At 37.1% G+C, this 15,763-nt stretch overlaps 2 protein-coding genes across 2 annotated transcripts; both read right to left on the reverse strand.

Moving 5' to 3' along the window:
* Positions 1 to 1,716: 1,716 nt before the first annotated feature.
* Positions 1,717 to 5,052, reverse strand: LOC143891997 (receptor-like cytoplasmic kinase 176). The gene is made up of 5 exons (XM_077396477.1): positions 4,711 to 5,052; positions 4,422 to 4,557; positions 4,197 to 4,339; positions 3,887 to 4,019; positions 1,717 to 2,027 (listed from the first exon to the last, which is right to left on the reverse strand). The coding sequence occupies exons 1-5, from the start codon at positions 5,050 to 5,052 to the stop codon at positions 1,717 to 1,719; spliced, it is 1,065 nt and encodes a 354-aa protein (XP_077252592.1).
* A 3,071-nt stretch (positions 5,053 to 8,123) lies between these two features.
* Positions 8,124 to 11,674, reverse strand: LOC143891998 (putative serine/threonine-protein kinase PBL10). The gene is made up of 5 exons (XM_077396478.1): positions 11,402 to 11,674; positions 11,110 to 11,245; positions 10,884 to 11,026; positions 10,577 to 10,700; positions 8,124 to 8,663 (listed from the first exon to the last, which is right to left on the reverse strand). The coding sequence occupies exons 1-5, from the start codon at positions 11,672 to 11,674 to the stop codon at positions 8,353 to 8,355; spliced, it is 987 nt and encodes a 328-aa protein (XP_077252593.1). The 3' UTR covers positions 8,124 to 8,352.
* Positions 11,675 to 15,763: the final 4,089 nt, after the last annotated feature.

A 15,763-nucleotide genomic window follows, 5' to 3' on the forward strand; every position in this document is an offset into this window, starting at 1 on the left:
AAGACCCTGATACCCTTCTGACATCGATAGAATCCTCATTTTTCATTACTGCTTATTAAGTTGGTGCGCTTCACGAGGTTTCTTTTGGTTCGTTTGAATTAGTATTTGAACCGACAAAACCTTGGGTTCGTTTCTATTTAGGCCGTCGGAAATAACTAGAGACGGATGGATGCTTGACACGTGTTGGAAAAGAGACGTATTCAATAACATTACCGTTCTAAGTCAAAAGAGAAGTGAGAAAAGATATCGCTGCTCACTAAAGTATTCAATAACGTTAGTGTTCCAAAAAGTTTAAGTTTTCTAACACGTGTCAAGCATCCATCCGTGTCTAGTTATTTTTGACGGCCAAGATAGAAACGAACCCAAGGTTCTTTCGGTTCAAATACCCATTCAAACGAACCAAAAGAATCCTTGTGAAGCGTGCAAATTTAATAGGCAGTAATGAAAAAGGAGGACTCTGTCGATGTCAGAAGGGTATCCGGGTCTTTTGACCACCCGATTCTGAATATTAGCCCGTGTTTCGTTCTTGTTTTAAAAGGTGCCCGTAATCCGTAATTTTCCCAAACATCAGCCAGCATTCCGTACTGTTCTCTTATTTACAGCATGGGATCCCCGTGTTCTAGAAGTGTTTTCTTTTTTGTAGGCATGGAGGTGAGATATGTATTCAGTGTGGAACAAGATGATGTCGGTCAATTTTTTGGAAAGTTTGGAAGGGAAAAATATTTATAATATTTCCTACATTTTTAGACAAGAAACAAGATATCTTAGAACCAATCAATCCTATACAATTTTTATTGAGGACCTTCAGTTTGTGATAATATCCCTCTAAATTAACCATAATCAAATCATTTCCTGCTAAATTATGAAAAGAAGAAAAAAAAATTCCGAACAAAAAGTTTTCCTTCCAAAATGTTTTCTTTGGAATGCAAAAATGGAACATGATATTTTATATTTTTGTTTACATTTATGTAATTAGGATTTAGGAAGAGTGCTCAATCTTATTGTAACACAATGTCCCCACTAGAACATAATGGTCCCTACCTTTGATTGATCCAAACCGTCCTTTACTCCTTTTGATAACCTTTGCTTTGGATATCTGCTGTCCTAAATCAGCCAAAGAACCCAATCCTGACATCTAACATATGAATTTTTTTTGGTTGAATACGGACAGTCAAAAACCATATATAATCAACAGTTCACATACACCAAGAAGTAATTGACATAATTTTTGGGCCATCCAAAGCAAACACTATCGCAAACGCTATCAAATGAACAGTTCGGATCAATCAAAGATGGGACCCAATGTGACGTCAAAGACTGTTACAATTCCTACAAAGCTTTCATCAAAACAAAGGGGTTCATATATTTCCTATTATCTTTTAAAATTTTACGACCATGTCCTAAAATCATACTGTAAATACTGTTAACCCTCATTTGAAAGAGATACAACAATGATAGAAATGGGGGAAAAAGTGAAAAAAAAGGCTTTGATTAACAACCATTACATGATCTTGAGTGCAATTGACAAAGAATCATATGTTGAAATTCTCCAAACAAATTAGTAACCATTAAATGGCTGAGAAAATTGCATTACCCAGAGGTTTCTTGTGACCCACTTGGATCCATCTCTTCAATGTTACCTGAACCGCTACTAGTCCCTTGAGATTGGTGGCCAAGATTGGGGATGTCAGTAGTATTCTGAGATTCATTTGTTTGTTAATCCAGTACCTCAGGGAGGGCCTCGAGCTTCTCAACAATGTAATCCATGTGAGGCCTGAGCTCCCAATCCTCTTGGATACAACCTAGTGCAATTTCTGCAACCATAGATGCCGAGTTTTGTGAGTATTGACCACCAAGTCTACCGTCCATGATGCTGAACCTCGTGTTCTTATCAGACAAGATGGGAGGGGCCCAATCGACCAGCTCCTCCACCTTTGTGTCCGTAGTTTTCCGAGCGGGGCACCCAGTCAAAATCTCCATTAATATAACCCCGAAGCTATAGACATCAATCCTTGCCGTCAAATGTCCTTATGATGATAAAAAGGAAGCGACTTTAAGAAAACATAGATAGAATCATCCATACCGAACTGAAATGTACTGTGAAAACATAAAGAAAACAACAGGATAAGAAAAAAAAATGTGCTGGCTGAAAAATGTTGTTTTATGTTTAGAGTAGTGAAGAGGATCAATGGTCAAGGCTTTGTTGTTCGACTTGGAGGTCGGACGTTCAATCCCAAAAAAAAAAAAGTATTGGAGAAGAATTGAAAGCTTAGTCATAAATTTGAAAGGCTTCAAATATTAACATGTTCTGCTATGTTTTCTTCCTGATTTACATGGATCGTTCTTTGAGTGATTGTTCTTTCTTTTCTTTTTCCTGGGCTAGCAAGAATGTATGTGTTCACATGAAATAGTCTTATTGGGATAACTAGCTGTTCACTTTTGATTTTTAACCTTCATTCTTGTATGAAATATGTCTCTCCTTTTGTTAAGAAATCCATTCGGCAAATCCTATCCGATTGTGCAGAAATTATACGAAAAAGTAAAAAGATAAACACACGCCAAGACGAACGTTGAGATTTACGTGGTTCGACACAAAGGCTTACATCCACGGGCGAAATCATGATCTTCCACTATGACAAAAACAATATACAAGGATTACAATGGATTAAACACAGACTCACAAACCTACAATCCTTTTCCTGTCCTCTCAACCAAGATCGTACAAGAGAGTAACCCGAGAAAAACCCGAGAGAAAACCCAAGAGGATCCAGAGAAGAAACCCAAGAAGAAATCCTTCTCTCTCTCTCTCTCCAAATCCCTAGCCGTAACCCACCTCCTTGTGTAGCCAACACACACCAGAGAGAAAACCTAGAGCCATGCAATGGGCATAAAACTATAAATACTTAGGTTTCCCAAAAACATGAAGGTACAATTTCTATTTTGCCTTTTGCCTTTTGCCTTTCGCCTTCCCACCCAAGCAAACCAGAATCCTATTAAGAATAAGAAAGGGGCGGTGGGAAATAAGGCAACTTTCCCAATACCTTTGTTCCATTTATGACTTCAGAGTTTCAGTTTTCTACGTTCTTGTCGGAAATTTGTCTCTCCATTGCAGACTGTATCTAGTTTAGTTTGACATCTTCCACTCTGTTTTGGGACAGAGTATTCAGTTATTGACTAATTCCATGTCATGTCATCAAAGGGGGTGAGACCCTTTTCATTCCTTTCATGTAACTAAATCTACATGGTCGAACTTTTCAATCCTTATGCCATTCTTTTGGGTTTCTGTACAAGTGGCAAATAAATCCTGAAGAATCCTGGCATAGTGAGACAAACAATTTGGCAGGGAAAAAAATTTGGTAAACCATGGAACCTTTCTAGCTTGCGGTGAACTGGAGCTTTCGATATTTTTTTACTACTAAAAAATTCTATCTGTTGTTTTAAAAAAAAAAAAAACAGATAACAGTCACACAGTTCAGTACAGAGTTTGAAACTCATGCAATTGACTTAAACTATAGGAATAGGATTACTCAAGCACAATATAAGGCATCTACAAGTTTCAACTCAAATTGCAGTTCTATATTGTTAAAAACCAAATAGGTTTCCATAATTCTCTAACCATTGCTTCATTTTCAGAAAGCATGAAGAATCTGAACCAGAAAAATTTATCAGGGGGTTTTATTTTAATAATCTATCAGACATGGAATGGGGTAAAGCATTTCTTCTGTATTTTCTGTTATTTTATATGTAGTTTTAATAAGTTACTGTCGTATATCTGGTCATTGAATATATTTTTATTTAGCATCCCTTAAGCAAATAATAATAATAATAAGAAGAAGAAGATTCAATATTAACATTTCTTTAAACTAAATTATGAATTAATTTTTACCTGTGCTGAAAAACTCAGGGGCACAGTAGCCAACAGTGCCAAATCGATCAGTCAATAGACTCAATACATAGGATTGATTTCCAGTCGGTCCATCCATTGCCGATCCAAAATCAGAAATTTCTGCAGTATAGTCCTGCAATATGGATGAAATGCAATTTCAATGACCCAAAAACACATCATTCAAAACAAAAAAAGAACCAAACACCTTACTCACTGCCCATGTACAATGTTATAATGCATTTAACCAATAGTTAGCGCAAAAACTATTTATGGAACCACCTCTTTAAACCAACACAAAAGCCTCACATACTGAATCAAGGAGGACGTCGGATGACTTGCAGTCCCTAAAAATTACTTGTGGCACTTGACTGTGCAAAAAAGCAAGCCCCTTTGCAATTCCAAGAGCAATTTTCATTCTTGTAACCCAAGAAAGTGGGGGCTGATCTCTACCACCTGCGGAAACAAATCCATTTAATTGAGAATGATACTACACTTGATTAGAAAAAAAACCCAGTACAATTTATGCTGCATTTACAGTCGAAGAGGTGTCTATCGAGGCTACGGTTCGGCATATATTCATAGACCAAGAGCCGCTCAATCTTCTCCGCACAATACCCGATAAGCTTCACGATATTGGGATGTTGAAGACGACTTAAATAGTTTAGCTCAGCCTGTCGAAAGTCCAAACATTGAGAACAAGTTACACACATTCAAGCGTATGATTTTTTTTTTTTTTTTTTAATGGTAAAATCAAGCCTATGTTAACAGAGACAGAGAACCTGTGTTTGCTTGATAATTGAAATGCAACAAAGGTATATTATTACCAGCCACTCCTTCTGTCTTTCGATTTGTTGTTCATCGCTTATATTCATTTTTTTGATGGCAACATCCAGTACCAATCCTGTAGTTATTCCTGTCTCGTCCATCTCTTGTATTTGGCCTTTGTACACACATCCGAAGCCGCCTTCTCCGAGTCGGTCACAAAAGTTTCTGGTTGCAATTCTAAGCTTCTCATAGGTGAAATCTCTAACTTTAGAAGAGTCAAGCATTCTTCTAACTGACGTTGGCAAATCAAGGTCACTCGTCGACCCCACTGCTTGTCCGGAGTCCAAAGCTGAAAAATCTCTGATGTTAGACAGTGGAATCCCTCCAAAATGGTATCTCATTTAAACTCTTTTCCTTTTCAGAAACCCAATTTATTCATACTGATGTATAAACATAGAAGAGCTAAATGAAACAAAGTGGCAACATAAACTGCATTGATTGTATGATCATGATAGTAATAAAACTCTGTGACCATTTCTTAATGATGATGATGGTTACGAAAAAAATGGACTTGACTTCAATTATACATTTCCACCATCCATTTGTTTTGGAAAGATGCCAAAACATGTCGATGGCAGCATTTTCGCTGTGAATCAACTCATGATCCCAAGATTGCACTTACAAACTTGTTTGTTAGCAAGATTTGATTTTTAAATGCAATGTAGTAGAGGCTCAAGAACAATTCCGGGTTAAAAAAAAATAGAGGCTCAAGAACAAACAGCCAAGTTCATGAACAAGCAAATGATCTAACAAAGATTATTCCAGAGAAAGAGGGTCAATCGAGATCCAAAAGGTCAGAGGTGAATGAAAATATCATGCCAACATCAATATTGGAAGATACTATTTGTCATAGAAATTGGCAAGCTCGTTCATAATCATTTATGGGGATTTTTGTGATGATTATTGTAAATTTTTAAAACCACAAGAGAGTCCGAGTTTAAATGAAACAAGACCCAACCCTAACAAAAACCGAACTACAACGGGATTCAAGAACATGCAAGAAAGAACACAAGATCCACAACAATAAAGATTGGAAGAAGAACCAAATACCATCGATGATCTTTCCCAAAAAAGACAAACGTATAAGAGGAGTCAAGAACAAGCAAGAAAGAACTCAAGAACCACCAACTATAACAATACTTTTCTCAACAAATGATACTAATCAAATACAGATCAAGTTAGCAAAAAAAAAAAAAAAACAAAACAAAAAACAAACAGCAAAACATTAAAAGGATACAAGAAAGGCAGCAAGATTAAAAAAACTCACATTAATCCACAAAAACCACCATCCATTAGAGATTAATCAAGAATTTTCATCAATAAATATAAAAAAGAATTAAAGGAACATACTCTAACTCTAATCCAAATTCAGTACATCTAGTCTATCTTGCAAATGAGAAGCAGAGAAACACAAATTCTCTAAGAACCATGAAAATAAAATCCGAACCCATATATTTTCTCTGTCTTTGGAAGAAACCATGGAAAGAAAAGTACCTGGAGTTTCGTTTATGTTTTCTTGTGATTCTCCTTCATCATCACCTTCGGTTCTAGGTCTGTTGAAACATTTCCCATTCCCCATTGTTGAAATTATGAGATGAGGAGAGACACCAAAACACAATATAGGATTCTTTCTCTCAAACTACGTTCTTTCTCGTTTTCCCTTGCATGGACATGCATAATAAAGGCTTTCCGGGTCGAGGTTAAAAAGACAGAAATAGCCCCGTTCTTTCTTGGTGCATGGAATTTTTTACTGAAAGGAAATGATATTGCCAGCCCTTTCTTTGGCCTTTTCTTGAAAATAACTTTCCTTTTACTTGAAAAGACAAAAGGAATGGAGTGGAACTGTGGAAGTATCACTAATTTTAGACACGTTAGTGGTAAGTTATTTGGAGAATGGGATTTGCTAGGGACCATCCAGAAGGCATTTCGCGGCTGGGCTGTTGCATGTGAGAGCAGCCACACAAGCTCAGATGTTGTCTTATTCATTTAATTCATCAGAGTCATGCAACAGTCCAGCCACGAATTTGCCTTCTGCTATGGTCCCTAGCAAATCCCTCAAGGCTTGTTTGGATACCTCATATATTGTATTTGGATTTGGACTTGAGTTTTGAATACAAAATGAATAGATCCGCCAGCTCATGTTGACGGGTGGATTTCCAATTACTTATTTCCACACCATATTTGGAAATCTGATTTTTTTCACTGTCAGTTGCTGATTTGGAAATCCAAGGATTTGATCTAGATCCAAATCACAACGCAAAATGGGCTGCAAATGTGCGAAATCCAACCATAACGCTTTTTGACGTCAAATCACGTTAAAAGGGGGGTGAATGCGTATTGCAGGGGTGAAAATATCATTGCCCTTTAAAAAAATACACAACACAGGCCCTTATTTGCTAGATAGAGAGAGAGATATGTCGATGCTCTCTCATGCAAAATGCCTTGTGCATGGTCCCTCGCAAACACCTTCTAATATTTCCCACATTCTAGGCACATGGTATCTTAGAACCGAGATTTTACACCGTGTAAGCCCTTATGTCCCTCATTTTTCAAAAAGTACTGTACGGACCGCACTATTGGATGATCCAAACCGTCCATATGATGAGCCATAACGTAAATAGGTTATGCCCAAAAAATCATTTCCATAGGATGATCCCAACCCTCTGATCTATTGATGAACCGCATATAATCATTTCTCATTTCCGTAGGATGATCCAAACCCTCCGATAGTGCTATTCGTACAGTACTTTTTTGAAAAATATATGGGACTATATCATTTCCCTTCTAAATACAATTTTCTCTTTAGGATCTTCATTGTTATGATATCAATACAATTTTGATTTAGGATCTTCATTGTTATGATATCCCTTCTAAATTAACCATAATCATATCATTTCCTGCTAAATCGTGAACAGAAGAAAAAAAAATCCGAAGAAAAGGTTTTCCTTCCAATATCTTTTTATTGGAATCCAAAAAAGGAACATGATCCAAAATCTTTTGTTTATACTTATCTAATTAGCAGGATGGCCTTCTATTGATCCGAACCGTCCTTTTGATAACAATAGCTTCCTATATCTGCTGTCCTCAAGTCAGCCAAAGAACTCAATTTTGACATCCCAATTATATCAAATGAACGATTCAGATTAATCTACCCCACATCGTATTACAATGACGTGGCTGACCTACTGAAGCATTCCTCCTCTAATTCTAATTGGATGTTAAAGACTGTTACAATTACCACAAAACTACCTTCAAAACAAAAACAAAGTAGATCATGTATGGCTCATTATCTTTTAAAATTTTATCGCAATTCGTTCCACAGTACAATCATGTCTTGCATACTTCATACTATAAACACTGTAAATTGTTCTTTGATAGAAATGGAAAAAAAAATAGTAGTGAAGAATGGGCTTTGATTAACAGCCATTACATGATCTTGAGTGCAATTGACAAAGAATCATATGTTGAAATTCTTCAAACAAATTAGCATCCATTAAATGGCTGAGGAAATTGCATTACCCAGAGTTTCCTTGTGACCCACTTTGATCCATCTCTTCAATGTTACCTGAACTACTACTAGTCCCTTGAGATTGGTGGCCAAGATTGGGCATGTCAGTAGTATTCTGAGATTCATTTGTTTGTTAATCCAGTACCTCAGGGAGGACCTCGAGCTTCTCAACAATGTAATCCATGTGAGGCCTGAGCTCCCAATCCTTTTGGATACAATCTAGTGCAATTTCTGCAACCATAGATGCCGAGTTTTGTGAGTATTGACCACCAAGTCTACTGTCCAAGATGCTGAACCTCGTGTTCTTATCAGACAAGATGGGAGGGGCCCAATCGACCAGCTCCTCCACCTTTGTGTCCCTAGTATCCCGAGCTTGGCACCCAGTCAAAATCTCCATTAATATAACCCCGAAGCTATAGACATCGCTCCTTGCAGTCAAATGTCCTTAAGATGAAAAAAAAGAAGCAACTTTAAGAAAACATAGATATAATCATCCATACCGAACTGAAATGTAGTGTGAAAACAGAAAGAAAACTACAGGATAAGAAAAAAAAATGTGCTGGCTGAAAAATGTTGTCTTATTTTTAGTGAAGTAGTGAAGAGGATCAATGGTCAAGGCTTTGTTCTTCGACTTGGAGGTCGGATGTTCAATCCCAAAAAAGAAAAAGTATTGGAGAAGAATCGAAAGCTTAGTCATAAATTTGAAAGGCTTTAAAAATATTAACACGTTCTGCTATGTTTTCTTCCTGATTTACATGGATTGTTCTTTCTTTTATTTTTCCTGGGCTAGCAAGATTGTATGTGTCACATGAAATAGTCTTATTGGGATAACTGGCTGTTCACTTTTGATTTTTAAACTTCATTCTTGTATGAAATATGTCTCTCCTTTTGTTGAGAAATCCATTGGGCAAATCCGATCCGATTGTGCAGAAATGAGACGAAAAAGTAAAAAGATAGACACAGGCCAAGATGAACGCTGAGATTTACGTGTTTCGACACAAAGGCCTACATCCATGGGCGAAAACATGATCTTCCACTATGACAAAAACAATATACAAGGATTACAATGGATTGAACGCAAACTCACAAACCCAAAACCCTTTTCCTGTCCTCTCAACCAAGATTGTACAAGAGAGTAACCCGAGAAAAACCCGAGAGAAAACCCAAGAGGATCCCGAGAAGAAACCTCTCTCTCTCTCTCTCTCTCTCTCTCTCTTTCCTTCTCATCCCTCACTCCCCGAATCCCTAGCCGTAACCCACTTCCTTGTGTAGCCAACACACACCAGAGAGAAAACCTAGAGCCATGTAATGGGTATAAATACTTAGGTTTCCCAAAAACATGAAGGTACAATTTCTATTTTGCCTTTTGCCTTCCCACCCAAGCAAACCAGGATCCTATTAAGAATAAGAAAGGCGCGGTGGGAAATAAGGCAACTTTCCCAATACCTTTGTTCCATTTATGACTTCAGAGTTTCAGTTTTCCACGGTCTTGTAGGAAATATGTCTCTCCATTGCAGATTGTATCTAGTTTAGTTTGACAATGTGTATCAAGAGCTAACAGGGAAGAATTGTTTGGCATCTTCCACTCTGTTTTGGGACAGAGTATTCTGTTATTGACTAATGCCATGTCATGTCATCAAAGGGGATGTTCAAAAGGGGTGAGATCCTTTTCATTCTTTTCATATAACTAAATCTACATTGTCGAACTTATCAATCCTTATGCCATTTTTTGGATTTCTTTACAAGTGGCAAATAAATCCTGAAGAATACTGGAGCTTCTGTGCCCCATCGATAATTTTTTACCACTAAAAAACTCTTTCTTTTGTTAAAAAAAAAAAAAAACGGTCACACAGTTCAGTGCAGAGTTTGAAACTCGTGCAATTGACTTCAACTATAGGAATAGCATTACTCAAGCACAATATAAAGCATCTACAAGTTTCAACTCAAAGTGCAGTTCTATATTGTTAAAAACCAAATATTTTTCCATAATTCTCTAACCATTGCTTCATTTTGAGAAAGCATGAAGAATCTTAACCTGAAAATTTAACCGGGGGTTTTATTTTAATAATCTATCAGACATGGAATGGGGTAAAGCATTTCTTCTGTTATTTTCTGTTATTTTATATGTAGTTTTAATAAGTTACTGTTGTATATCTGGTCATTGAATGTATTTTTATTTATCATTTATTTTAGATACCCATAATAATAATATTAAAGTACAATTTTGATGAACATCTCAGCTGTTCTAGTCCCTAAGACATCATATCTAGCATCCCTTAAGCAAAAAATAATAATAATAAGAAGAAGAAGAATCAATATTAACATTTCTTTAAAGTAAATGATGAATTAATTTTTACCTGGTTTGAAAAACTCAGGGGCACAGCAGCCAAAAGTGCCCAAGCGATCAGTCAATACATAGGATCGATTTCCAGTCGGCCCATCCATTGCCAACCCAAAATCAGAAATTTTTGCAGTATAGTCCTGCAATATGGATGAAATGCAATTTCAATGACCCAAAAACACATCATCATTCAAAACAAATAAAAAGACCCAAAACACCTTACTCACTGCCCATGTGTAATGTTATAATGCATTTAACAAATAGTTAGCGCAAAAACTATGTATGGAAATATCTCTTTAAACCAACAGAAAAGCCTCACATACTGAATCAAGGAGGACGTCGGATGACTTGCAGTCCCTAAAAATTACTTGTGGCACTTGACTGTGCAAAAAAGCAAGCCCCTTTGCAATTCCAAGAGCAATTTTCATTCTTGTAACCCAAGAAAGTGGGGGCTGATCTCTACCACCTGTGGAAACAAATCCATTTCATTGAGAATGATACTACACTTGATTAGAAAAAAAAACCCAGTACAATTTATGCTGCATTTACGGTTGAAGAGGTGGCTATCGAGGCTATGGTTCGGCATATATTCATAGACCAAGAGCCGGTCAATGTTCTCCTCACAATACCCGATAAGCTTCACGATATTGGGATGTTGAAGATGACGTAAATATTTAACCTCGGCCTGTCCAAAGTCCAAACATTGAGAACAAGTTACACACATTCAAGCGTATGGTTTTTTTTTTTTTTTTTCTTGAATGGTAAAATCAAGCCTATGTTAACAGAGACAGAGAACCTGTGTTTGCTTGATAATTGAAATACAACAAAGGTATTTTATTACCATCCACTCCTCCTTCTGTCTTTCGATTTGTTGTTGATCGCTTATATTCATTTTTTTGACAGCAACATCTAGTCCCAGTCCTGTAGTTATTCGTGTCTCGTCCATCTCTTGTATTTGGCCTTTGTACACACATCCGAAGCGTCCTTCTCCTAGCCGGTCACGAAAGTTTCCGGTTGCAGCCCTAAGCTCATCATGGGTGAAATTTCTAAATTCAAAAGAGTCAAGTATTCTTCGAAGTGGCGTTGGCAAATCAAGGTCACTCGTCGACCCCATTGCTTGTCTGGATTCCAAAGCTGAAAAATCTCTGATGTTAGACAGTGGAATCCATCCAAAATGGTATCTCTTTTAAACTCTTTTCCTTTTCAGAAACCCAATTTATTCATACTGATGTATAAACATAGAAGAGCTAAATGAAACAAAGTGACAACATAAACTGCATTGATAGTAATACAATTTTGTGACCATTTCTTAATGATGATGATGGTTACGACAAAAATGGACTTCAATAATACATTTCCACCATCTATTTGTTTTGGAAAGATGCCAAAACATGTCGATGGCAGCATTTTCGCTGTGAATCGACTCATGATCCCAAGATTGCACTTACAAACTTTTTTGTTAGCAAGATTTGATTTTTAAATGCAATGTAATAGAGGCTCAAGAACAAACAATAAAAGCAAAGTTCATGAACAAGAGCATGATCTAACAAAGATTATTCCAGAGAAGGAGGGTCAATCGAGATCCAAAAGGTCAGAGGTGATTGAAAATATCATGCCAACATCAATATTGGAAGATATCTATTTGTTTTAAAAATTGGCAAGCTCGCCCATAACCATTTATGGGGATTTTTATTTTAAAATTTTAAAACCACAAGAGAGTCCGACTTTAAATGAAACAAGACCCAACCCTAACAACAACCAAGCTCTCCAAGAACTACAACGGGATTCAAGAACATGCAAGAAAGAGCATGACATCCAGAAAAAAGAAACATACAAGCTCCAATAATCTCCAACTGCAAATGATGATTAGAAATGGTATAAAAACCATAAAATAAATTCAAACTATCAGACAAATGAGAAAACTATAGCTCTACCATCACTGAAATAGGATTCAAGAACATGCAAGAAAGAACACAAAAGCCACAACAATAAAGATTGAAAGAAGAACCAAATACCATCGATGAGACCATAAAATCATTAACCCATCACATATAAGAGATCCACAGAAATATATATCCATGATAACAAGATTCAAGAACAAGCAAGAAAGAACTCAAGAATCACCAACTATAGCTATACTTTTCTCAACAGATGATACTAATCAATTGCAGATCAAGTTAGCAAACAAAAACAAAAAAAACAAAAAAAAAAAACAAACAGCAAAACATTAAAAGGATACAAGAAATGCAGCAAGATTAAAAAAAAAAACTCACATTAATCCACAAAAACCACCATCCATTAGAGATTAATCAAGAATTTTCATCAATAAATATAAAAAGAATTAAAGGAACATACTATAACTCTAATACAAATTCAGTACATCTAGTCTATCTTGCAAATGAGAAGCAGAGAAACACAAAATCTCTAAGAAAGACCATGAAAATAAAATCCGAACCCTTATATTTTCTGTCTTTGGAAGAAACCATGGAATGAAGAGTACCTGGAGTTTCCTTCATGTTTTCTTGTGCTTCTCCTTCATCATCACCTTCGGTTCTCTGTCTCTTGAAACATTTCCCAATCCCCATTGTTGAAATTGTGAGAAGAGGAGAGACACCAAAACACAATATAGGATTCTTTCGCTCAAAATACGTTCTATCTCGTTTTCCCTTGCATATACATTTATAATAAAAGGCTTCTGGGTCGAGCGTAAAAGGACAGAAATAGCCCCGTTCTTTCTTGGTGCATGAAATTTTACTGAAAGGAAATGATATTTCCAGCCTCTTTCTTTGGCCTTTTTCTTGAAAATGACTTTAGTTTTAGTTGAAAAGATACAAGAAATGGAGTGGAAATATCACTAATTCTAGACAAGATAATGGTAAGTTTGAAGTATTTGGAGAATGGGATTTGCTAGGGACCATTGCAGAAGGCATTTCGCAGCTGGGATGTTGCATGTGAGAGCAGCCACTCAAGCCCAGATGTTGTCTTATTCATTTAATTCATCAGAATCATGCAACAGTCCAACCGCGAAATGCCTTCTGCTATGGTCCCTAGCAAATCCCTCTGGGGAATTTATGCTCAAAATATTGCTTATATATATTCACCCTTCCACTTTCTGGGGAAAAATGGCCACGTGGCCAACACTCTCTCTCTCTATCTCTCTCTGGTGGGCCCCATGTTATGTAAAACCTTATAAATGGTATAGATTCTTTTAACTATTTCATAGCTTGTACATGCAAATTTTTAACTATTTCATAGCCCCATGGTATCTGCTACTTTCTTGCTAACGGAAAGAAGGGCGAGAAATCAGAAAACGACAGCTGGTCCGCTTCTTCTCTCGTCTTTCATCTACAATTTTGAAGAAATCCCGGATTCTAAAATCCGCGTATCCAAATGGCCCTTAAGTTTTTATGCTTTGGCCATATTTTTACCCCATTTTTCCTCATAAAAATTTAGACATAAAAGCAAGTTATTTTTTAGGGATTTTTAACAGTTAGTCTCTGCTTTGCAAAATTATTGCTAAACAGTCCTCAAGAATTTCATATTTGTTAATTACTCCCTACTTTTAGAAAATAATTTAACCACATCCACCAAATCATGCTATGATGGGGTGGAGCACAACATTTTATTACCATGCCTAGCATGAGTGGCCGAGTGGGCCCACCATTCTACACCTCATGTTTTGATATGGTGGGCCCACCATCTCCACCCATACCCAAGCATAGGGTGGGGTCTACCATTTTACATCTCATGTTACTAATGTGATGAGGCCAACGTTTTACACCTCAATGTTTTTTATGGGATGGGGCTTGCAATTTTACAACTCAAGTTTTGGTGGGTGGGGCCCACCACTCTACGCAAACCTATGCATAGGGTGGAGCCCACCAATTTACCCCTAATGTTACCATCTATATCCAAGCCTATGCATTAGGGTGGGCTCACCATTTTACGCCTCATGTTTTGATGGTACGGCCCCCATCATTTTACAACCATGGACCTGTAGGATTGCCAGAATTTTCTGGAAAAGTTTTGAAAGAAAAAATATTACTAAAATTTCCTACTTTTCAAGACACGGAAAAAGTTTTGAACCAGCCCTCTACAATTTTTACTTCCATGCACCTTCACTTTGTGATAATATCACTCTAAATTAACCTTAATCATATCATATCTACTTAAATTGTGAAAAGAATTTTTTTTTCCCTTTACAAAATGTTTTTATTGCAATCCAAAAAAGGAACATGCCACTTTCTCTGTGGGAGATGATAAATTCGTACCCCTGTGGGATTACTCGCTCCCCTTTAACGTCGACGCTTGTTGACGTCAATTCACGTCAAAGGTGGTTTGACGCTTGTTGACGTCAATTCACATTACAGGGGTGCGAGTAATCCTACAGGGGTGCGAATTTATCATCTCCCTTTCTCTGTCTGTTCATACAGCTCAAATTAGGAGGAATGATCGATCTTATTGTAATACAATGTCCCGACTACAGCATAACGGCCCCACCTTTGTTTGATCTGAACCGTCTCTTTGATAACCTTTGCTTTGAATGTCTGCTATCCTAAAATCAGCTAAAAAAAAGCTCAATCCTGGCATGAATATGGACCGTCAAAAACTACATATACAAAACACACAAGATACAACTTGATGGAGATTGCAGGCTCCCGCTTCAGACCTAATCTAGATAGGGGTGGACATGGTTCCGGTTCGAACCGAGGAACCGAACCGAACCGGCACATATGGTTCGGTTCGGTTCGGCTCCATTTCTATATGGTTCGGTTCCGGTTCCGAAATCCGGGAACCGGTGCAAATTCGGTTCGGTTCTGGGTTTGGGATTCCGGAACCGAAAACAGAACCGAAAACCGACCCTCACCTTTAATCCTTAAGTTCCATACCTCCTCATTTGATAAAATCACCCCACGTCCATTTTAATTCACCCCCTTATAAGTTTTAATTCATGCAGGGGATGGAAATATCATTTCCACGAGATTTTATAGGGTGTGGGGTGTGGCCCTAAAATCTAGTATTTTCAAAAAAGTAATGTACGGCCCACTTCATAGGAATATCCAAACCGTTCATTTTCTGTTTTTTCATGCCTTCATCAAATGTAAAATGACGACCCAAAACAATAAATATCACCCAGGCTGTTACTAGCCCACTACTATTACCGTTACTATGGTTTGCACCTTGTCGCATGACACATGTAGAT

The sequence above is a fragment of the Tasmannia lanceolata genome, unplaced genomic scaffold (assembly GCF_043159265.1).
Source record: "Tasmannia lanceolata isolate RefF3 unplaced genomic scaffold, GAP_Taslan_0.1 ptg000015l, whole genome shotgun sequence".
NCBI lineage: Eukaryota > Viridiplantae > Streptophyta > Magnoliopsida > Canellales > Winteraceae > Tasmannia > Tasmannia lanceolata.

Excerpts from the sequence above, each read along its gene's own strand:
- LOC143891998 (XM_077396478.1), bottom strand. The coding sequence starts at position 11,674 with ATGGGGTCGACGAGTGACCTTGATTTGCCAACGCCACTTCGAAGAATA. Across the intron at positions 10,701-10,883 it reads CCGACGTCCTCCTTGATTCA|GACTATACTGCAAAAATTTC; the intron begins GTATGTGAGGCT and ends TCCATATTGCAG. Across the intron at positions 8,664-10,576 it reads CCCTGAGTTTTTCAAACCAG|GACATTTGACTGCAAGGAGC; the intron begins GTAAAAATTAAT and ends TTTCATCTTAAG.
- LOC143891997 (XM_077396477.1), bottom strand. The coding sequence starts at position 5,052 with ATGAGATACCATTTTGGAGGGATTCCACTGTCTAACATCAGAGATTTT. Across the intron at positions 4,020-4,196 it reads CCGACGTCCTCCTTGATTCA|GACTATACTGCAGAAATTTC; the intron begins GTATGTGAGGCT and ends TCCATATTGCAG. Across the intron at positions 2,028-3,886 it reads CCCTGAGTTTTTCAGCACAG|GACATTTGACGGCAAGGATT; the intron begins GTAAAAATTAAT and ends TATCATCATAAG.